This window comes from Miniopterus natalensis, chromosome 10, assembly GCF_054644295.1.
Source record: "Miniopterus natalensis isolate mMinNat1 chromosome 10, mMinNat1.hap1, whole genome shotgun sequence".
Lineage (NCBI taxonomy): Eukaryota > Metazoa > Chordata > Mammalia > Chiroptera > Miniopteridae > Miniopterus > Miniopterus natalensis.
The window spans coordinates 69,574,746-69,600,269 of NC_142090.1; the positions used below are offsets into that span (position 1 = coordinate 69,574,746).

Here is a 25,524-nt window from a genome sequence, read left to right on the forward strand (position 1 = left end):
GTTCCTAATAGTTTTTGCTCTACTATAGTAAATATGACAATAATCATCTTTCCATTTAATATTAGTTTTGAGCTGTTTTCAAATGGTAAAGAATATAAAATGGCAAAAGAGTATAAACTTTACTGGTGCAAATGTCTATTATTTTTATTGTGCTTGCCTTTTGAACAAATTTAGGAACATACGACATTATTTCTAGGCAAAAGGTAATGAGAAAAATGGCAAAACTTTCAGAACATACTCCCTTTTGTTCTAGAAATAATGATACAGTTACGACCATAACTGCTGAATCCTGGGACCTACAGAACATCCAGACTTCTTCCCCCGAGGGGAAAGCCTTTCAGGACAGAATACAGTGGCATTAGAATATATCTTCTTTCCACTAATCTTGGGGTTAAAAGGAATAAAAATGGAGTGAGTTAGGAACCACTTTTCACTTTGGAGAGCAACAAGGTTCCTTGTTCATTTGTATCTCCTCATGGTTTCTACCACCTAATCTTATCCCCTTTTGTAGAACTTTGCTCACACTCTCTCTCTTTTCTAACATGTCCTTTATCCCTCTCTCTCTATCTCAATATACCCATTATTGAAGACTAGTTTTGGCCTCAATCCACATGGGGTCTTCATCAGTTACTCTGGTCTACTCTACCTCTAGATGAAAATTTGCTCAGTACCATACAAACGATGACTTATTTTCCATTTCATGTGCTTTAATTTTGTCTCCCCCAGCCCCACAATAAAAAAAAAAAGCTAAGACAAGGTCAAAGAATCTGTATCCATATCCTAGGAACATAATAAATAACAAAAATAGTAACCAAAATAGCCCTGGCTGGGTGGCCCAGTTGGCTGGAGCGTTGTTGCATATAGCAAAAAAAGTTGTGGGTTTGATTCCGTCAGGGCACATACCTTGGTTGTGGTTTGACCTCCAGTCGGGGCGCATATGGAGGGCAACCAATTAATGTTTCTCTCACATTGATGTATGTTTCTCTTTATCCCTTCCTCTCTCTCTTACAATCAATAAAAACATATCCTCAGTTGAAGATTAAAAAGAGCATAATAATGGTAACCAAGTTAACCTTTATTGAACACTTATTATGTGCTAGATCCTGTGGTATGCTACATGTACTTCACCCCCCACATGATCATTACAACAACCCTATGGGACAATTACCCCATTTTACTAATGCAGAGACTAAGGCACAGAAAGTCAGGTAACTTGTTCAAAATGTCATTCATTGATTAACAAAGACCTTATGAAATGTCTCATACACATCATCTCATTTGTCCCATACAAATAGTATTACTATTTTAGTAATAGATGTTAAGAAATTTCCTTTTAAATACACTGTAACTTAATGCTATAGGCAGAATTATAATACAGATATTCCAGGGCTTTCTGTCCTATGTCATGATATCTTATTTGAAGGGGGAATAAAAATACACAGGCTACTAAGTATTCATCAGCTAAGGCTCCAGCCTAATTCAAGTCCAGGCTGATAACACAGACTGCTACAGAAGAGGGGGGAAAAATTATGACATGAAGTTTAAAGAAAAGGTGATGGGGATCAAAAACAGGAAAAGCACTGCAAAGAGAGGAAAGAAAAGGTGGGGAGACTAAGATGAATAATCTAGATCATAACAGATATGATAGGGAATGGGGGGAAAGCAAGAACACTGGACTAAGAACAATCTGATTCTAATTCTTACTCTGCCCCCAACTCAATGGACTAACCACTTAATCTTTCTGGATCTTAGCTTCCTGATTTGTGAAACTGTGGATAATGGATGGCATAACAACTTAAATTTCTAAATTCCTTCACAATTTTTAAAACACTTCACAAGTATTATTTTCACTACATTTCACAAAGCAGGAATTTTGTTTGTCCCACTACTGCATACACAGCACCTGGTTGGTACAAAGTAGGCACAAAATATTAGCTGAATAGATGAATTTGATCCTGACAATAGCCCTTTGAGGAATGCAGAACAGGGTAGGCACCATTATGCTTATTTTACATATGAGAAAAATCAAGATTCAAGGAGTTTAAAATAGTTGCTCACAGTTCCACAGAAAAGTAGTAGAACAGGATGCAAACTCAGGTCTTCCAATTACTAGTTCAAAGTTCTTTCCATGTCAAAAATGTGTTATATTTTAAAATACTCTTAGGCAGTCAGACACAAGAATAATGAACTCATCTTATTCCCACCCTTTCAAAGGAAAATCATTACAATGGTGTTACTATAGAAAGCAGTAAATGACTGATTCAGAAGAGTTATCTAAAAGAATACCTAATGCTTATTATTGTTACATATATGAAATAAAAGAGATAAAACCCAATTTCTGACCTCCTTTGGTTATCCTTTATTATATTTCCTGTATTTCACAGTTAGTCTACATGCATAATCAAAGCTGGCTACCTTGCACATGTCTGCTGTCAATCATAAGGGAGAAGAAGCTCAAATCTATCGCCACAAGTACGATTATTGTTCAAACCATAAACCTTACTGCAGGCCTCCCCAATGACCTATGGTTGAGGAATTAACCTTCTACTCTAAAGCTCAGAATCAACTGAGTTATGGAGGAAAAGTCCTGAGAGAGCAGATGAGCTGGAAATATCTACGTGCACAGAGTGAGTTGCAGAGCAAATTAAGCCTGAAATTTTGCTGGAGGCAAAACTGACAAAACTGAAGCTGTCCTACTTTGGGCACATCATGAAAAGGCAGAGTTCTTTGGAAAAGACAATAACGTTGGGAAAAATAGCAGGCAGTAGGAAAAAGGAAGACCAAATATAAGACGGACTAACTCCATAAAAGGAGCCACAGGCATGAGTCTGCAGGAGCTGAGCAGCGCTGATGAGGACAGGATATGGTGGACATCACTCATCCACAGGGTCCTCAGTAGTCAAAGCCCATTCAAAGGTAAGGCAGCTAACATACACATAACAGAAATAAAGAAAACCAGTAAGAGCCCTAGGGAAAAAAGCTCCAAGATTCTCAAAAGTACAAGAAGGTATTTCAAGAACCAAAGTAAGAAAGAAGAAAGGGTGGCTAGAAAAAAACACTTTCAGATTTGAGAGTACTCATGGCCAAGGCATGCAGCCTAGGGCTTTGAGGATACATGTTAGTAGGAAAATCTTTATGTGCACTGGGAAGCAAAATCTTGGATTAAAAAAAAAAAAGGCCTGCAAACTCATAGAAACATAAGTCCATCCTTTCAAAAATAAATAATTCCTGGATATGAAATGGCCCTCCTCAAAAAATCAAGTAGTTTTACTAAAAGGATATAAACCAAAATATTTTGTTATATGGGAGATACTATATAAGTGGGTGTTTCTTACAGCAAAATAATCAAAATACACTTCTCTTCTATAAATAAATAATAAACTGAATAGTCTCCACTGACTTATGCTCCTTTGGTTTCTTCTTCCATTAAGAGGATTTCCATTAGGTATGTGCCTAAAGAGAAACTAATTTCCTTAGCACTCAAAGAAAACAGAGTATCTGGATAAGGAGAAATAAACGATCAATAAGTGGGGGGGAAGGCTCTGAAATGTCACATGATTGGTCCCTGAGAAAGAAACTGACATAGACTGAGAGAACAGGGCTTAATCAAAATAAACATTCTGTAAATGTCAAGGTTAAATTTAAAGGACTAACTCTAGTTCTATAATCCAAGTTATCTATATTCTACTATTCTACTTACCTTTAAATACAGTGGACCCTTGAACAACATGGGTTTGAACTACACAAGCTCACTTATATGCATATTTTTAAAAATTTACACAGTACTATAAAAGTATTTTCTTTACATTATGATTTTCTTAATAACATTTCCTTTCTCTAGTTTTATGGTAAAAATATATAATACAGATAACAGACAAAATAAATGTTAATCAATCACTTGTTATTGGTAAGGCTTACAGTTTGGGGGAGTAAAGTTACATGCAAATTTTCAACTGTGAAAGGGGTTGGGCTCCTAACCCCAGTGTTATTTCAAGGGTCAACTATAATTAATGTTCCCCTCTCGTTTAAGCTATTTTCCCCATTGGTACAAACAACATATTTAAGTTTTTCAGCATGAATACAATGCAGTGACCTTACCTAGTAGCAAACTGAATGAGTGCATTTTGAAGAGTCTGCCTAATTTCAAGAAGAAAAGATTCATCATCACTTAGTGTATAATACCAATACTGGACATAATCCCTCAAGGAAAACTGGATAACCTAAAACAAAAATATTGGGGGAACAAAAACAACTATTAGGATTTAAAAAGTAACAGTGGCAAATTAAAATCTAAAAAGATTATTTGCCAATTGATAATTACCTCTCTACACACTAAATTGTGGTGGCAACCTTTTTTTTATTTAAAAAACATAAATATGCCAAAAAACATTTCAAAAATTTTAAAATTACTTCGGTATCCCAATTCATACACTGCCCAAATTTTTTTTTACATTACTATCTACAGCCAAGCCTAACCCAAATTCGTAAAGACAGAGCTTGCAGAAAAAGTAAACTTTCAATGCTATAATATAATGGAGAGTTTTACTAGGTCTGATGTAATGAGATGCAAAGTAATGCCAGTGGTCCCTAATTCTCAAAAAGAAAACAATTTTTCCAATATTATATCGTCAGATTCCTTTCAGTCAAATTACAAAAATGACATACTTCAGTTAGGTCTAATACCTTTGATACTGCCAACAGTATTAAGTTAGCCAATAAATAGCAAATAATACAACTTAATGTATAATGTTTTTGTAATTCTGAGAAACTAAATATGGATTCATTTATGAAACTGTTAGAATCTTAAAGTACGCATTATAATTATCATATAATAAAAAAATCAGTGAAAAATACTATGGCGTAGAATAATTTTTTAAATTCTAACTTTTTAATGTTGTTGAATCAAAATAGGTATGTTTATTTTACAAAGTAATAAAGCTCACAGGGAATAAGGTCTGATTTACCAAAGCACTGAATCCGTTCATTAGCTAAAGATAACACTTTAATTGTAAAATAACTAGAAATATCATCAAATATATCAGTAAAAAGTTTTTTTCTAAATGCAAACTCAATCAAAAGGCTTTAATATTAAGTAAAATACCTCATTATAAATTAGTTCATAAATAAGGCATCTTTAAATATAGAATCCAAGAATAGCATTATATTTCTAGCATATTACATAAGTAGCAAAATTATTTAATATTTTCCAAAGAACTATACCTAGCACACAATATATGGAATTCAAATACCACATACTGAAACTCACTTGCTGGAGAGGTTCATCAATTATATTGGCACCAGTCAATCTTCTATCAATCTTTATAGTCCTGGCTTCCCGTTTCATTTCTTCTAAACACTTAAAGGAAACCATCACATCTTACTGTACAGTTTCTTGATTTAAAATCTATGTAGTTTACTTCTAACAGAACATTCATTATAACTTTCCCATCATTATCTTCAGGTAAATAAATAATCTGATTTCTTGAGACTAGCATAAAAGAAACACTATTTCTCAAGTTAACAAAACTACACATCCAAAAATACATATATTCTTAACTTAAAAAATTTAATAAAATCAGCAAATGAAAATATACAGATATACTGTTGCCATATTTCAATGAAACTTTAAAAGCATAAGTTAGTTTTTTAAGAGAGTTAAATTATTAATTTTCCTCTTCCCTTTTCCCCCTTCCCAAACCAAAACAGCTGCCAAAGGAATATATTTTAAATTGATTTTATTTAGGGATGATTTTTAACAAATAATGAAAATTAATTTCGCTATTTCTCTGTAGTCTTCAGAAAGAACAATGGTCTGGAAACAGGGTGAAAAGTAGTGAGACACTCTTCAATTAAAAATACAAACCAAAGCGCATATATATATATATATATATATATATATATATATATATATTTATATATTTATATATAACATATGCTTCACGTTTATATAACCTCTAAGATTTTTTTCATAAAGCATGCTTATAAATCATTTTAGAAAAATAAAATCAAGTCACTATTATTTATACCATCTACTAAAATACAGATTATAAATACTAGTTTTGACTATGATTTATTACTGTTAGGCATCTTTTTTTTTTCAAGATTTCTTTTTATTGACTTCTAGAGAGGAAGGGAGATGGAGGGGGAGACAGAAACACTGATGTGAGAGGAAAACAGATTGGCTGCCTCCTGCATCCCCCCCCCCCCCCGGGGATTGAGCCTGCAACCCTGGCATGTGCTCTGACCAGGGAATCGAACTGACAACCTTTCAGTGCACAGGACAATGCCCAACAAACTGAGCCACACCAGCCAGGGCTGAGATCTTAATTTTTACAATTTTTCCCATGTTCTATATTTATCACTCAAATGAATGGAAATTGTAAATGGTTAAGAAATGATTCAAACCAAGAAAATGTTCATTTCTTCCGAAAGATTTGCGAGCTATCTCAAAGAACACATATTAACAGGAGTTGTAAAGGAGGGCAAAAACACCTCAGTCGATTTTAAAAGTTACGGTAAGTATAGAAAAAAATTATTCATCAGTATGAAAATCAGTGGCATAGGGTTATTTCAGTAACGTAAAATAATACTTTATATATTATTTTCTCTGCACCTCTTATATCTTAGCACAAATTGAACAAAATAATGAAGTTAAATTCCTAGCATCAACTCCAGACCATTTGGCTCTCCTTATAAAAGATGAAGCCATTCCAATCCCACAGCAAGAATTGAAGCAATGCAAATCTGAAGCCTATCTATATTACTATCCATAGTACTCAATTCTGATTTTATTTATAAGATATGACATTAAAGAAAAGAATTTAAAAATAAAAATAGCAACATTCAAGGTGATATGTAATTGCCCTAACTTATTAAAATTATAACTAATGCATAGCCTAACTACAAGCTATATTTTTCAAGTGAGTTAAAGAAAAAGTACCCCTTTTCTCCCTCTGCTTCCTTTGCTATTTTATTCAAAACACTACATTCATTGACACAAATCATACATGTGATACTCTGAAATTCTCAGTTAAGATAGCAGGAAAACACTCCAATTTTCTGTCTTTACCTCAAATTTGCATTCCCACTTTTAACATCTGAGAAAATTTAAAAGGTAACTTGTTAGAATGCATTTTTCTAAGCACAATCATAAAGTCTCCCATAAATGTATAATGAGCATTAATGAGTTATAAAAAAATCTGCCAAACCATATACGGATGATCACATTTTAAATTATCATTGCAGCCGGGCCAGGCGTGGCTCAGTGGTTGAGCATCAACCTAGGATCCAGGTGATCGGGGTTCGATTCCCGGTCAGGGCACATGCCCGGGTTGCGGGCTGCAGCCGATCAATGACTCTGTCATCATTGATGTTTCTATCTCTTTCTCTCCCTCTCCTTTCCTCTCTCTGAAATAAAGATATATTTAAAAAAAAAAAAAAAAAATTATCATTGCACAGAACAGTATTTTAAGGTTTTGCATTCCTTTACCCTATTTACCTTAGGAATTCCAGTTGATGTTGGAGGAAGAAATGAGTGTTCACACTGCTCTAGGTACTTCTCTGAGTTTGTTTTTCCAAACAGGAGAGTGACCACAAAACCCCTGAAAAATATTTAATTATAGATACAAAAACAAAATTTTACTACAATCTAATACATCTATTACCAAATATATTTTTCAGATTTAACAGATCACTTATCGTTCACTAAAATATCAGTTTGCGACTTTGGCAAGGCAAGGAATTGACAGATTTTGCTACGTTCTGAAGCTTAAATCAACTGTATTTGTGAATTTACATAATAATGACTTTCAAAGTTTTCATCCAGTATATTTCATAAAAAAATCTCAGGGAACATTTTCAAATGTTAGGAAAATCAGTTCTCATTGAATAAGTAGGCTAATAAAAAAAAAAAAGACAAAAACAAATGAGAGCTAAATTTATAGCTAAATCATACACTTTCTACTGTGAACTAATTAACATGAGATATTAATATAACTTGCCACTATGAATACAGAACAAAGGCTATATATAAAAAAGTAATCCAACTTATGATTTATCAAATAAGCTTGGAATTAATAAGACAAAATTATAGGGTCAAGGTAAGATAAACACTGGTTTTGAACTACTTTACTATAAGTATTAACTAAATGCTACCAGTATTTCCTCTATTTAAAATTTACCAATTAAATCTAAGCACTACTAAGTAGACAGGAATCCAATAAGGAAGAAAAATAAATTTTAATTTTGTAATGATCATATAGTAATGTTAAAGAAATTCAAAGACTGTAGTGACAAGAAGGGAGCAGGGAAAAATTACATATGGGCATCCTCAACTATTGAAGATTCTCAATGTTTTCTGCTTTTTGTGGCTATCTGCCACTTCACTGATCTGCAGCACAGGCATCACAAAGGCAGGGAGGAGAGTGGAAAACAAAAATAAAATCAGCTCATGTCACTGATTCAGTTTTTGTTTCTTTTTTAAAAGGCTGGCCTCAGAATTATCAGTAAATTTCACCTGTGTTGTATCTGATGTCATTATTAAGAATCATGTTGGCTCTGTATTTCAGCTTTACCTGGTTAAGAGCACATTTACAGATATAATAAAATGTGTATATTAAGTAAACAATGTATTTCTAAAAACATCATAATGAAACTGATAAAACATAAACCTTTGTCCACAGTATAACAGTAGGGAAGTAGGCTAAAAAACAGTCTGATCTTCAAAGAACGTAAGTAATAAGCTTTAGCACTGAGGTTTAAGTAAAAACAGGTGCTACAAATGATTGCATAACCAAACAAACATAACAGAATGCCATTAAGTAGCTATATAATGATATGCCAAAATAATAACTAAATAAAACAAACAAAAATCCCTCAGTGGTTTTCTAATCATTTCTAAATGATTTGAATTATATGAAATGTTTTTACTTGAGATTGATATTTAAAGGCCTATTTTTGCTTTTAAAATTATAAGGCATTAAACTATATTAAGTTAAAGAAGGGACAATCATTCTTTGTAACTAGAACCAAAATAAAGATTTGACTCAGGTATGATAGTACTCATTGACCATAACTGAATAACCTAGAAGTGCTTAATTAATCTCTTCTTGAGAGGCTTGCTAGTATGCAAGTAGAAGTCCCCTACCGTGGCAGTGAGTTTCACAGTGAAACTGTTCACAGTCTGGAACAGAACATCAATTTATGAAATGCCACCAACTTGGAATTTCACACCCTACCATGTGACTTAATGTTATCCAAAGAGTTTTTAGTGTCTCTCCCACACTCTCAAATGTCCCATCTTTTTATCTAAATATGTTTACATACTTACAAGTATCCTCTAATTGTTTTGAAAATTATTCCTTAATAAATTAGTAGATGCAAAAAGGAAACAGAGGTTCCCATGACTCTGAAATGAATGCACTCATCACTTCTCTCTGTCCCAAATTTTATACAAAGCAGTTTAGTCTATCTAAAAGAAGTAATTCTCCACCTCTCCATTTTCCAAAAGTCCCTAGGTCTCCTACCTTCCTCTATAAACCTGAAATTTCCTCCTTTTCTGAAGTATTTTTCTCCTTCACTTTTCCCAAGGGCTTATTCAATTCGTGAAATAGAAGAAATCTCTCCTTCCACAGAAACACCTCAAAATAATCTCCTTTCCAATAAGTAAAAGCAGTTATGACCCTACATGGGAAAGATGCAACCATGCAGCTATGCAACCAATTAGCTCTGGCCTTAATTTAGGGCTAAGGAGTATAATTTAGAAGCCAAAATGCTACAGATCTATGGTCTTCAATCATCTTTATAATCAATAAAGATATTTAGAACTCCATTTATCTGATTCCTACTGCTTATTTCTTAATTGTTCAACAGTTATTTTATCTAAGCAATTCTAATAAAAACACTAAAACTAAAATAAAAAGTAGTTTTACAAATAGTCCTTTAATTCTTACTTGGTTCAACAATCAGTGGGTACACTCCCTATAAAATGGCTATGCATGACTTTCAAACCCATATCCTAAAAGAGGTAATAGGTAGTTAATATATTCAGAAGCCACCCTTTAGTTTCTTATACAGTTTTTTAGGCCATAGTTTATATAAGCTATTCAATTCAGCTAAGCCCTCTAAACCTATAGGATCAAATAACTCCTCCAAATTTGGGGGCTCTCATAAGATATTTTTAAAAGAACTTGTATTCATTTCACAAATAATTGCAAAAATTTACATAAATACATACATATACACATATATTAACAACAAAATGCTTATTTCAGCTAAGCTGGTTAGAGTATCTAAAACAAGCATCGCTCTTGTCTATACATTCTCTTACATGTAACTCATGCCTGACAAATGCTCTGCATGGGAAGCTATACAAAATCATGACTGAAACCTCTCTTGTAAAGGTTTATCAAGGTAAGATAAAAAGCATAAACATTGTAAACTAAATAACCATGAAGAGAAAACTGAAAATTCAGGTGTTTGTTTGAATTTTCTTAAATAAAATGACAGCATACACTAAGGAAAATAATTAACATTACTGTTTGAAGTCTAATCAATAACACAGTATCTCTATGTAACACTTGATTTGTCATCTCAATATAACTTACCTTGTTACTGTTATAATAGATAAGGTAATTTCAACCTTAAAGGAGTAATAACACCGAAAGGAATTTAAAAATCTTAAAAACTTTCCTTTATCACAAAAAAGTTTGTATCATTAAAAATTTTATTTTATTTTTGAAGATAACTAACCATATTTCTGCCACAAATAATAACCATCATCGCTTTATTTATATAAGTATCTTAATTTTACTTTTAAACTTTGGTAAAAAATAATCTGTAAAAAAAAGCATTCACAATAAATCATACTTCCATTTCTCTTGGTCATTTGTCTCAATTTTGAACAATAGAACATGACATATGAATTGTAAAATTATCACTGATTATACTTACCCACCCACAAAGCAGAAGATATAAAATGCCAAATAAAATATTACAAAGGGTCCAAAAGTTATTAGAGAAAGGACAATGCCAAGGCTTCCCCATCCCCATATGGATAGACTGGTCTGAAATAAAGCAAAAAAAAATTTTTTTAATAAATATGAATCAAAAAGAACCAACAAAATTTTTACATAGCTTTAAATTTCTCCTTTTGTATATTTATGGTATTGTTTCAATTACTGTTAAAGTATTTACTTTTGAAAATGTTAAGTATACTTTTGGAAATTTATCTCCAAGAAATGATATACAAAATCTGCGCATAGAACGAGATTTATAGAACATCAGCAATGATTTTTTTTAAATCTAGCGACAATGTAAAGGTACAAGAAATAGTTATACACATTGTTGAATAATATGCTGGAATGAGTAATGATAAAGTATTTATAAAAACATTTGGGTATTTATATATGCAAAAGCATATGTAAAGTGCAGATCAAAATTGTGCTTAAAACTAAGTTTAAACATAACTATAGTATGACAACTTTAAAAAAAAAATTCAAGGTAAGAAATCCGTATCTTACTGAAAATTTGTGACATTTTTAATTCAAACTGTATATAGAAATTTGTAAAATTATAATTACAAAACTTCCAACTTCCACTTAGCAAGATTTACCATGAGCTCAAACAAAACATCTCCAAAAATTCTCCACACTTAAAAAATAAACAAAAAAAACTATTTTGTTTAGAATTATGCTGTATTATCTAATAAAAATGCTCCTTTTGTTGACGGCAAACTGGATTTTAGCCATTTAAGTCATTATGAATAAATAAATGTATTCAACAAGTTATATCCATCTGCCTTGTATTGTGAGGTATACAAGGGAGCATTTGTCCCACTCTTTCCATCGAGAAGCACAGAGAAGACTATTTTATAGGAATGAGACAATTAAACAATGAACCCACAGAAAATAATAGAAAGCATTATAAATGCTAAACTAAACAAAATTAATGACCGAAAACTATGGAATAGACAGTAAGTGCTGTGGGTTATGAGAGAAACGACAGTTGTATTTATTCACTCATTCATTCAGTCATTGACTGCTTCCTCTGTGCTCTAAGTTCAAGGTGCTGCGGAAACAATAGTGAATAAAACATACCCTGATAAATCTACATTCAATAAGGGAAGAAAGATGAGCATACCCTCATTAATTTAAAAAAATGGCAAAGAGACTTTACACAAGGTTTGATTGCTTTCATGCTCCTACTCTGTACCCTACAGTAGTCTCCATGAGAATCTGGATAAAATTTCTTGCTGCTTGGAAATACTTTGCAGTGGTTACTTTGCTGCAGTCCAAGCACCGCCATTTGGTCTGAGCCTGGAGATGTTGTAGACCTACTTCTCACACTGCTGGGGTGAGAATGAGGGAAATGTGCAATTTCCCAATTAGAAGATTATAAGGTACCATCACATCATTCGTTGGCATTGGAATAAGTCTGTAGCTGGAATGGGGCACTGGATTGTGATCTTGCAGTTATTAGCGCATAAGCAGCCAAAATGCCTAATCCAGAAGTCAGTCTGTTAGAAAGGGAAACGGAAAGTGACCTCCTTCCTCTGTGTTACATGAGTTCCAGAAAAGGGAAGTCTGTTTACCTTGTAGTGGGATCCCTCTGACAGCTTTTTTTTCTCCCACTTGTAGTACAAGTTGGCAAAGCTTTTACCAGTGTTTCTAAACATGTTGCATTTTCTTCACAGGCATGTCATTTTGACTATTTTTTTTTTCAATCTTCTGTAAAGTAATGGAGGCATAAGTGGGTGGGACAGTTAGGACTCTGCTATCCTCTGATCTGGGTGTAGGATATATGCATATCTTTATAAGTTTACATTCCAGAAAGGGAAAAAAGACAAATAAGTAAGTAACTATACAGTTATGTAAGATAGGGATGAGTGTTATGGTGAAAAATAAAGCAACTTCCTCTGGTTGATCTAAGAAGCCCTCAAAGATTAGATGACACATGAACAGAAATCTTGGACAAGATTTAGGGAGAATTTATAATATTGAGCTTCCTACCCTAAAATAATATTTTTCCATTTATTTTTATCTTCTTTTATGTCACTGAGTGGTTTGTTGTTGCTGTTTTATTTCTTCTATATAGGGTTGGTACACACCACAGTACTGCCAGATGCCCAACTATGGGAAACAGATGCTATTTCCCAAGATTCACCCAGTCTTATACACGGACTTCCCTGAAAAGTTCTCGTAAATTCTCAGGAAAGCAGAAACCAGACTATGACCCAGATACTTTATTCAACCTGCCTCCTCGTGAGACTTGATCAAATATTAGCTATATTACCCTTTCTTTACACAGTTAGATTTATGCTTGCTAGTCAGTTTTTCAAAGTTAAACAACATATTAAGGATATATTCACAGGTCTTAAAAATAAAACCAAGCAAAGTGGCTATCTCTGGGGATAAAGGAAGAGAGCTTGCAATTGTAGGACAACACATGGGAGGCTTCTCACAGACTCAGTAGTGTTCTGTTTCTTAACCAGGTGTTTGCTTTTTTTTATTTAATATGTCTTTATTATTTTCAGAGAGAGGAAGGGAGAGGGAGAGAGAAATAGAAACATCAATGATGAGCGAGTCACTGATCAGCTGCCTCCTGCACGCCTCCCTCCCCCAGCTCGGGATCAAGCCCACAAACCGGGCATGTGTCCTGACCGGGAATAGAACCGCAATCTCCTGGATCATAGGTAGATGCTCAACCCCTGAGCTATGTCGGTTGGGCTGCTTTTTAAATTGTATAAATGTTTTATTTGTTCTTTTGTTTGAATTATATCTTCGACAATTAAAGAAACTATCAAAAAAGAATCACAGTATGGGGAAGATTATTTAATGCAACCATTAGTTAACATGGTGGAGATGCTCAACTGTCTAAAAACTCCTTTTCAGAATCTTGTAAGTATGTTATTCATTTGAAAACAGTGGCAAATTCACCAAAAACAAACCCTTATTCATTCACTTAACAAATATTTGTGAATACCTACCACATGCCAGGTGTTAGTGATTTAACAGTGAACAAAATAGACATTACCGTCACATTAAAAAAAAAAATCTTGGTAAGACCCTTTCCTTAATTTAGTTTGAGAGAAATTTTTATATTCTAATAAAATTAGAGACTAATAAAAGTAAACATTTCCAATCAAGCAAGTTTAGTGCTCATTTGCTCTGTAGGTAATCTGTTCATTGAAACATCAGAATAGTGAACTGGTCAAAAATAAGTTTTATGTTATTCTTAGTGTTCCCATATATATAACTGGCTGAAATTACAATCTTATTTGGTGATATTAAGAAAAACATTTGCCCTAATACCATTTAAAAATTTTGAGTTCTAATTATTTCCTCAGATAATACAGGATAAAATTTAGGATAATTTGGTACTATGTCAGAAACCCAAGTACTACATAATCTTGCATTATTTCAACATGCATAAGGATAATACATCCAACAGTCTATTTTTAATATCATAAGCATTTCACCTTCACCAACTTTCATGCAGCTCTACTTTAGTCATAATAGTCCACACTCTTAATTTCATCATCACCTTGTCTTCTCTGAATGGGAAATGGGAAAATTAACTTTTTCCCTTACCACAACCTTCCAGTTCTAAATTAGTCACACCCACTGCCCCTATTTCATTTCCATTCAGAGCTGTAAACTACTTTCTCCTTACTTAGCCCACTTCTATATTCACTTCCCTATCGAGACTGGACCCACGGTTCACCATTTCAACCATTCTCTTGCCAGTATCCTCATTTATCATATTAGGGTGTAACTGCCTGTTTATTTTCCTGCATATACCACCATACACTATAAGTCACATGAGGACATAAATTGTGTATGTTTTGTTCAATGAGGTATTCTTAGTGCCAAGTATAACATTTGGTACATACAGTATATTGTCAGTAAGTATTACTATATACACAGATCTTCTGATTAATAATCTAAATCAATGTTATATAAATCAAGATTTTTCTTCCCAAGTGATAATCTTCACTCGTTTATCTTCCTTTCTGATCATTAATTGGCACCTTAACACTTAGGTCCCACCTGCCCTTGGTTTCTCTGTCAAATCAATTCATTGAGCAACTACTATCCATAGGACAGAGGGAAGAGAAGAACATAAAATGTAAGAACAACCAGAAATTAATAGTAAAATTAAATAAACACTTCAAGAAACTTATCAAAGCAGGAAAAGACAATTCACATCACTATCCTGAAGAGCACTTTTTAAAAATTTAATGAAAATTCTCTCTCATGTGTGTTTGAACAAGAAAGGTATGAAAGTACCCAGAACTGTCTTTAAAATGAAGAAAGCAAATAATACTTTTACTTTTTACTAAATACACTTCTGCACTGATTTACTTTTCAAAAAGCATGTGATTTTTTAACAAAAACTATATTACAAATATTTTATTATTTTGTTATTTATTTTTAAATATGTTTTTATTGATTTCAGAGAGAGGAAGGGAGAGAGAGAGAAACACTGATGAGAGAGAAACATCCATCAACTGCCTCCTAAACACCCCCTACTGGGGATTGAGCCCACACCTGGGCATGTGCCCTGATGGGGAATCAAACTGGCTACCTCCTGGTGCATGGGCTGACACTCAACCAACTGAGCGACACTGGCTAGCATACTTTGTTATTTTTAGACTGCACATACCACTTTTCTACAAGACACACCATATCCTTACCTCATTTTATTAACATTCAATTAACAGTCATTTAAAACATTTAAGTGAATACACTATTATTTATTTCTATCAAACAATGATCATAAAGGCTGTCATAAAGCTTCTATTCCACCAAATGAAACACATGAAACTAACATCCTATTTGAGAAGGCAAAACAAAATTGTTGGTCCAATTATGGTAATAACAAGGAAAAAGCTTAACATACACAACCTTTAAAACAAATTTGTATGAGGAAAATCTTAAAAAGAAAAAAATTATATGTATTTGTATACTGTCAAGGTTCAATTATGTAAGTAGTAAATAAAAATTTTTAAAACATTTAATAAGTATGACACTAAGAAGATGGAGGTGATGACGGCAGACACACTACGGCAAGTGACCGCAAAGAGGCAGCTGGACCACAAACAGAGATGTACTCAAGAATATTATGATCTGAGCTATGATTCCTGAACCTGGAATGCTGATAAAATAACAAGCCAGCCTAGTAAGGAATCCTCAAAATTAAGACCCAGAGACTCAGAATGTGCTTGGAGAAAAAAATCATGGATAAGCACCCCAATAATCATGAAATAATGCAGACAGGAATTCAGCAAGGAGGAATTAAGGGATTATACAGGTAAAGGAGGGGAGGGTTGGAATTGTATGGTCTCTGCTTTTGGAAGATTCTTCCTCCCCTCAAGGGTGTGGCTAACCATGAAAACACTCACAGCAGGGCAACTGAAGACAAGAACACTGTGGTGTTTTGGGTTACTGTAGTTCCCTTCCCCGCTACAGAGAACAGTGATTGTAAATTATCCAGCATTGCTACAATGTAAAACCCCAACCCCTCTTCTCCCTCAAATTCTCAGTAGTCTTCTGTAAACACACACACACACACCATCTAGATACAATAACAAAACTCACAAAAAATTATTTTTCAAAATTTAAACTAGAAAAACTATAATGGCTTAATTTCAGCCGTACTTTTTATCTATTTATTTTGTCTTGCTTATGTGATACTTGATACCATCTCCTGAAGCTAACTAAAGAAAATGCATTGCAAAATTTAAAAATAGCTTTTGACACCAAAAACACAATCAACAGAAGTAGATAAATTTCACTACAACAAAATTAGAAAATTTTGTGCTACAAATGATACCATGAAGAAAATGAAAAGTGAACCCACAGAATGGGAGAAAATGCTTGTAAATCATCTATCTGATAATGAACTTCTACCTGAAATATACAAAAAACTAAATAAAAAATAGACCAAAAAAAACAATTTTAAAATGAGACAAGGATAAGGGCGTTTCTGTTTGGGGTAATGAAGCCTACAACTTATTGTGGCAATACATACACAACTCTGTGAATATACTAAAAGCCACTGAATTGTACACTTTAATTGGATGAATTGCATGATATGCCAATTATATCTCAATAAAGTTATTTTTTAAATTACTACTTACTGGTTAAACAACAAAGAAAAGTAAAATAAGCAAAATAGGCTAAAGGCTAGATATACAGAATAGATTCAAGATATAAACAATTCTAAGAAATAAGTATTTTAAAAAATAAAGTGCAGAAAAGGTACTATCTTGAATGCACTGGTTCTCAGCCAAGGGGAGTTCTTCCCCCTAAGAGGCATTTATCAATGCATAAAAACATTTTTGGTTATCAAAATGGAGTGAGGGGGCTATCATAGCAGCCAAGGACGTTGCTGTGTGCATCCTACACAGCATCCTAATGCACAGGACAACCACCCACAACAATGAAGAGGAAGAAGGAGAAAGAGGAAGAAAGATGGGAGGTTATCTATTTTGGATTAAAGAGACATAGTAATAATATTGCTAGATTAGATAATGGTTCAAACTGGGGAAATTTTTATATACTAAATATTAGATGATAGTAGGGAATTGCTTGTAATTTTATTCAGTGTGACAATAATGCTATAGTTCTGTTAAAAAACTCCCTTATTCTTGGGATATTCAGGAAAGTACTTTGAGGAGAAGTGATATAAAATATGCAATTTAATTTAATATGGTTCAGCTACAATAACAACAAAAATGACACAGAGAATCAGGTCTGAAGCAAACATGACAAAATGTTAAGAAATCTAAGTAACTGATACATGGATTGATTCTGATGGCAATATTTCTTAAGATTTCTGTATGTCTGAAATTTTGCATTATTAAAACTTGATAAAAATTATGAATATTTTCCCCTAAAAATATGGAGAAAACAGCTTAAATTTTTCTGATTAAAAAAATTATAAATCATTGTATAATCTAGAGCCAGGAAAGATCTTTTTTAACATGGTAAAAATCTGCAGGAAAAGGATCACTTATTTAACAACATAAAATAAATGTATATTATAGCAAAAAAATCCATAAACTTATATATATCCTTGTAAAAATATATAAACCAATTATAACAAAAGGTTAAAATCCACAAGAAAAGAGGTTATAAATCATTACGATATAGAGCAATATTTCAAAAGGAAAACAGAATAGGAACAGGCAATTCAAAACAAAATACAAATGGCCTATAAGCAAATAAAATATTATCAACCCCATCAATAATCAAAGAAATTCAACTTTTAAAGCAAAAATATAATTTTCACCTATGTGATAGACAAAGATGAAAAACTTTAAGTCAAATTTGTTCATGATGAATAAAAGCTAAATAAAATATTTAAAAAATAGGAAGTGTGCTGTTGACATGGGTTTTAACATACAATTTTTAATAGAGTATTCATCTATTTTTATTTTATTAAATATATTTAATCAGGAGAGAGGTTGAATTTTATCAAATGCCTTCTTGGTATTATTTCCGACAATACTCAGGATTTTTTTCTGCACTGACCAATCAATAAAGTTATGTTATAATAACACTTCTAAAAAATGAGCCATTTTTGCTATCTGCAATGACTCCTACTTAAGTATAGCACAGTCTTCCTTTAATATACAATCTTACATTAATCTATTTTACTTACAACTTTTACATGAATATTCAAATATAAAATTGTTCTTTAAATTTATATTAAGTGAAGACAGGTGGGTATACAAATTTGTTTGTACATATGATCCACTTTAAAAAGTGTACAAATATAACACAGAATACTGAAGATAGGAAATGTAAAATGTGGTTATTCTGGGTGATAAAATTACAAGCAATTAATATTTCTTTTTTATATTTGACTTTATGCTTCAAATTTTATAACCATAAATTATTTTAAAAACTAACTACCAAAAAAGCTATCTTTGTTTGAAAAATAACTAGTTGTGAATGCCTACATAAAGAAAAGGAGCCCTCTGTATAAACTACTTGAAGTTCAACAACAGAAATAAGTCTTCGAATTAAAATGATAGAATCTCTAACAGGTTACCCTACTCCTGTACCTAGAAGGCTAAATGTATCTGAATAAAGGAAAAAAAAAAACTGAATTTCCTCCAATGGTTTGTGAGAATTTTAAAAGACTGAAAATTATGTTACTAGATTTTTCAATCCTATTCTTAGAAATAATTAAACATTAAAAACTGCCAGGCTGGCATGGTTAAGTGGTTGAGCATCGACCTAGGAACCAGGAGTTCAAGATTCAATCCCACCTGGGGCTCATGCCCAGGTTTCCTGCTTGATCCCCAGCAAATGCATTTCTTATAAAATATTTAACAACAAAATAATTTTTTTAAATAAATCTTTATTGATTTCAGAGAGAGGAAAGGAGAGGGATAGAGAGATAGAAACATCAATGATGAGAGTCATTGACCAGCTTCAGCCCGCAACTCGGGCATGTGCCCTGACCTGGAATCGAACTCCTATCACCTCAATCCTAGGTCGACGCTCAACCGCTGAGCCACGCCTGGCCAGGCGACAAAATAATTTTTAAAATTACATTTAAATCATTTCTTTAAAAACCTCTCTCTGAATAATGGAATTTTAATTCATTATTTTTTCTTGAAACAACTATGGAAATGTTTTAATGGGGAAGAGGGCATTATTCCACTATATTTTTCAAGGCCAGAAAGAAAACATCAAAAGGAAATTACAATCTTGAATACCCAAGTTCCTTAATAATTTTCCTCCTATTCCATAAATTCTCTGTTCTTTTTAGATCCTGTCATTATGACACTACACTGAAACAAAATTATTTTGATATAATACAGTATTGTGCTTGTCATTTCTAACCCAACAATCTGTCTACTCCCTACCCACTCTGTTTGGGCCACATAAAGATCCTCAAACATCAAGACCATTCTCTATCATTACCTCATGAAAAACAAGCTGTTATGTGGCAATTCATCTTAAACTCCTTTAACAAAAGTGAATTAGAAAGAAAAGGAAAGCATAGATTCAGTTTATATCAGAATACTTTCAGTCACAAAAATGTTCCTCTACTAAAGTATACACAACTTTTACCACAGCATTTCACTGGTGCAAAAGTGAGATAAAACAGGTGTATTTGTAAACGGTCCCCTTTTCCCCCCTCATTCATATAAGACTGTAACAATACAAGAATGAAAGTCCCAATACTCACTACTCAACTTCTACTTTTCCCCATAATATGTAATCCAAGGAGAAATCAAACAACACAGCCTATTACAGTACCAAGAGCTAGATCTTCACTTCAATTCATAGCCTAACTGAACTGTCACCAATCTCCTACCCTTCATTCATTCCTTATGATAAAGGGCACCCTCTAACGCATCATTTATTGAGTGTTTAGGATTGGCTAGGACCTTTGCTAACAACTTAATATATTATAAATATATGTATAAATATGTAGATTATAAATACATATTATATATATCTAATTCTCACAACTCTATAAGTTATATTACTAACTATTCTATAGATGAGGAAATAGCTAAGTCATAGAACTGAACCATGAACTGAGCTTGGTTTCAAATTCAAGCAAGTTCTGAACCATTATTTTACATTGACCACTGACTCTCAAGAAGGTTTTCAAAGGAGTGGGGGGAAGGTGGGCAAAATTCTGCACACAACATCTGAATAATCAAATAAAAGCAATTTATTTTTTTTATTTTTTTAAATATATATTTATTGATTTCAGAGAGAGGAAGAGAGAGGGATAGAGAGACAGAAACATCAATGATGAGAGAGTCATTGATCGGCTGCCTCCTGCATGCCCGAGTGGGGATGGAGCCCACAACCCGGGCATGTGCCCTGACCAGGAATCGAACCCCGATCGCCTGGATCCTAGGTAGATGCTCAACCGCTGAGCCACGCCCAGTCGGGCTAAACGTAATTTATTAAGATTAAAAAATTCAGTTTATCAGAAAAACCTAAACTAACTAAACTGACACTGACACCTTCAAGTCCTGGTACTCTTTAATACGATGTAGATTTTGTAGGTATTAGTATTCAGATAACTTCCAGGGTATGTTCTAGAGTTGATACAGATTCAGATAAATTTTCTTCACATTCCTGAAGGCTATACAGTAACTCAGTATCAGAACAATGATCCTGAAAGTACTATAAGATGCCTTAATTCACAATAAAAAATAAAGCTCAAAAGTGTTCATTAACTCGGAGATTATGAGTCTTTTTAATCAAGATAAATTCAGACAAGAGGCATACAATCATAAAAGGAAATTACACTAAGCTGGATTGTTTTAAAAATATATATAAAATGTTTTGTTTGCTTTCAAAATTAACAATGAAAAATATTTTTAAACCCATAAGTGAAGTATAACTTAAAAAATAAAAGTTAAATTCTCTATTGTGGCCAATTTGATTTATTTGAGACAGGAGGAAAAGGTAAAGGTTGGGGAAAAACGGAGAGAGCAAGAGGCAGACCTACAGACATAGAGTAAGATAATAAAAGACAGAGAGTGGGAGGTGAGGAGGTAGAGAATCAACACATCCACTAAGTGACAGGGTAAAAAAGGAAAAAATTGGTATAGAAAGGAAAAGAGAGACAGACATAGATTCACCCACAAAGGACCTAGATAATCTCCAGCTAAGTAAAATGTTGTTATAATATGAACACCCCACTCCTCTTTGAGAGTAACAGTTTACTGTACTATTACATGAATGCAGATAAGCACCTACTGTATAAAGGGGCTGAAATTATTTATATGCTTAATACCCATATTCAGAGTTATAAGTACAAATTTTATTTGTAGTAACTCAGCCCTAAGTTCTTTTCTTAACCCACTACACAGTTCTCCTAATACCAATCAAACCAACTACATACTTTTTACACAAAGGATTTTAATGTTCCTCACCTTTCTATTCCCTATAAAAGGAACAATTCAATAAAAGAGCTTATATAAATTTAGAGCTACTTTACATAAAATGTTATCAAACTGACAAGAACCACAGTGCTTTCCATAGCAGAAAAAAATATATAACACTGGCATTTTTAAAACATGAGATTATACTACAACTTTCCCTTTCACTTCATCTATAGTAAAAGCTTTAATGGCCAGAAGAAATTATTGGTTAGTCAAAAGTTCTAGTTATGACCAATTCATATTATAGAGGTGTAAACTCTTAATTTCATCCTGAATTCAGTCTAAATCTAAATCTTAATAAAATACATAAATTAGAAAGTTAATAAGAACAGAAAGAGAAGAATTAGATCATCTGAGCCAAAGAACATTTTAAAACTTCCTCAATGAAACAGAGCACACAAAAACAGCTTCAAACATTAAATTCTAAGTTACAAAAATAAACCACGTGCTATTTACATTTGAGGACGTAATAATAAAACTTCACATTTATTGAGTGTTACTGTGGGAAACACTGTGCACAGTACTTAAAATGTGTTATTTCACTGAATACTTATAAAAACCTATGGGGCTAATAAGTATCATCAACTTACTAGTGACACAGATAAGAAAACTGAGGCTCAAAAAGTTAAAGCCAAAATGCTCTGAAGTGACAAAACTTAGATTCAAAGCCAAATAATCAGACATAAGCCATCATTCTTAACCAAAAAGCATATATTCTTCTTCAGAAACCAGGAATATTCAATTTATGATTAGAGGTATGTGTGTATGGAGAGAGAGGTATAATTGATTAACACTCTGAGTCCCAATACAAAGACAATCTCACTAATTTGAGGAGTCCTGTATTTTCTGCATTAATTCCTATTACTTGAATGAATATTCTCAACTATCAGACATTAACTTCTAGAGCTTTATTTGGTTCATAAAATACATTAATAAATTAAGCCAAATGGATTTTCCTAAAATTGCTATGTAATCAGCACATCCACTATTTGTAAAGTATACTATTTGTTTCTTTTTCTGTATATTTGTTGTGTTCCACCTCTCAAGTTCCAACCTCCCTCTAGCCCATTTTCTCTTATTCTAACTTGTACCAAGATTAGACCACTGCAATGGTTTAAGTGTTGAGCACTTAGGTACTATTAGTCAAGAAAAAGCATTAGGTGTTAGTAATTAAAATAACATTGATATAAAACTAGTTGATTGTATTAATAGTTGCAATCTGATTAAACATCCTGAGAAAAATTATGAGAACAAAATGCCATTTCAAACTCAGGAAAAGAAATCAAGAACAAATTCTAACGTACAGTATTATGATTTAAAGAAACACTGGAGAACACATAGTATCTTAAAATCAGTCCATGATTTCCCAAAATGTATGTAATAACTAAAATGAGGTGAAATTTTATTTCATACTTAACTCTTCCATTAAAACTGTAGAACTTCAATCAGTTTTATAATTTCTAAGCCTCAAATGATGGTGAATCCAAAAGCCATTCTCCACATGCATATTGTCACACAACTCTAGCCTGAAAATAAAAGTCACAATACACAGAATCACACACTCTCTCATGTGCCAAACCACAGTCAGGACAAAAATAGCCCCAGGGTTCCAGGAGCAAAAGGAATTCAGGTTTAAATAGAGTAACATTCAAGGACTCTCCAACAATGCAGGGCTAAGGTCAAAAGCAAAGCAGGATTCGCCTTAGGGATTTCACAGAGGTATCAGAATAAAAAGGTCCCTCAGGAAACTGGAGAAAACAGTGCAATATGCCCACAGCTGTGAATTACTCCATTTGACATATATGAGTCTTTAGTACTAACTTAAAGATCACTAGACCAGTTTAATTTTCACAGTTGAACACAGCAGAATTACTACTGAACTTTTCTGGCACACATTATTTCTTAATACGCAATGCAACTGTATACGGATGGAACGATCTAACATTAAAATAACAAGTGAGAGGCACACTTCAGTCAAGAGATTGTGGTAGCAGCTGCACTCCTTGAAAATGTGCCCCCAAATTTTCCGATTTGTTGAAATCCATGACCAAATGTTTACCCATACTTGCAACTTTCAAGACAGCATACAAACTGTGAAACATTCAACAAAGTGCCACAAAAATCAGAATTATTGTACTATTATAAATGAAGCTTTCTTTCAGTTTATCTCATTTAGGAGTGCATTTTTAAGCTGTATACATGAAGTCATAATAAAGTTTAAAGCTGTACAAGGTACAAGATAAAATCCAAGTTGTTTTGCATTTATAATTGGCTATATGAAGATAACATCAATCTATTCAGATTTTTTTTCATGTAGGAAAAATTAAGACTTTCATTCTAACTAAAAGCTTGATATTCAACTTTTTTGGTCAATTTTTTTGTGTGTTTTGTGATCCCAAACACAATATTAAACCACACTGCACTATTAAAAAATGTCTACTGGACACTAATAGGAAACAATCCTTGAAGGGTAATTAATGTGATAGTTTAAATTTACCATAGACAATGATTGTCTCGGTAATTTTTCACTTTTACCTTAATTTTACTGCAGGAAATATTCAACATTCATTCAACAGATGTTGAGTGAGGACTACTAAGCATCCAGTTCTGTTCCAGGCACTGGGAATACAACTATAAGGCCCATCTTCAGGAGTTTACAGTCAAGTAGGGAAGAAATGAAAAATAAGGAAATAAATGAAAGGTGGGTGGAGACTAAGTTTACTTTCAACAGGGTAATAAAATTCAGCTGGGTCTTTTGGTAAAATTTGGTAGACCTCTTAAGGAGATTTTAAAGTCTTTTCAAGAAGAAGAAAAAAGACAAATTCACAGATTTTTCTTCTTCTCTGTTCTCACTTTTTCTTTCACTTCACACTATGAATTAGCTTGGAGCAAAAACAGACAGTAACTAGCTCATTTTAAAGTTGCCATCTATCCAAACTGGTTGCTTTACCTGGAGTTATAAAGCTAATACAAGTAATTACCTTTTAATTACATTCTCCAACCTTTTATTCCTCTTCACTTTTCACCCTTTAATTATGTTATTTGTTTTATTCTGACAAAATACCTCAAAGGCTTCAGCTGAATGATGGCCAAACTGGCACAATTTAATTCTGATAGTTAATTTTCTGAGGGCAGGTTTTAGGTCTGACTCACCACTTTAGCAGCAGAACTGAGCATGTGCCTACCACACAGTAGGTGTATTTGTGTTTGGTGGACAAGTTAATCCACAAAAATCAATGTCCAGAACAAGTCATAGCCAAAGCCTTATAAAAATTATCCTAAACAACAGCTTTTCCTTTTAAGAGTACCAGGATTTTTAAAATTACCAGGATTGATTAAAAATAAAAATTTCTGCCCTAGCCAGTAAGGCTCAGTGCTTAGAGCGTTGGCCCTCGGACTGAAGGGTCCCAGGTTCAGTTCCAGCCAAGGACATGTACCTCGGTTGCAGGCTTGATCCCTGGACCCACTCAGGGTGCATGAGGGAGGCAACCAATAAACGTCTCTCTCTCACAATGATCTCTCCCTACCTCCCCACCCCCACCCTCTGCTTCCACTCTCTCTGAAAGGCAATGGAAAAAATATCCTCAGGTGAG

The 25,524-nt window shown here is 33.2% G+C and overlaps 1 protein-coding gene across 2 annotated transcripts in view; it reads right to left on the reverse strand.

Moving 5' to 3' along the window:
* Window positions 1-25,524, reverse strand: part of SNX13 (sorting nexin 13) — a 91,252-nt gene that overhangs the window by 60,299 nt on the left and 5,429 nt on the right. For both annotated transcript variants that reach the window (XM_016217022.2, XM_016217023.2), the window contains exons 2-5: window positions 10,951-11,063; window positions 7,499-7,601; window positions 5,267-5,356; window positions 4,099-4,220 (exon numbers count right to left, since the gene is read on the reverse strand). In XM_016217022.2, coding sequence (XP_016072508.2) covers window positions 4,099-4,220; window positions 5,267-5,356; window positions 7,499-7,601; window positions 10,951-11,063 — 428 coding nt within the window. The remainder of the gene's footprint in view (window positions 1-4,098; window positions 4,221-5,266; window positions 5,357-7,498; window positions 7,602-10,950; window positions 11,064-25,524) is intronic.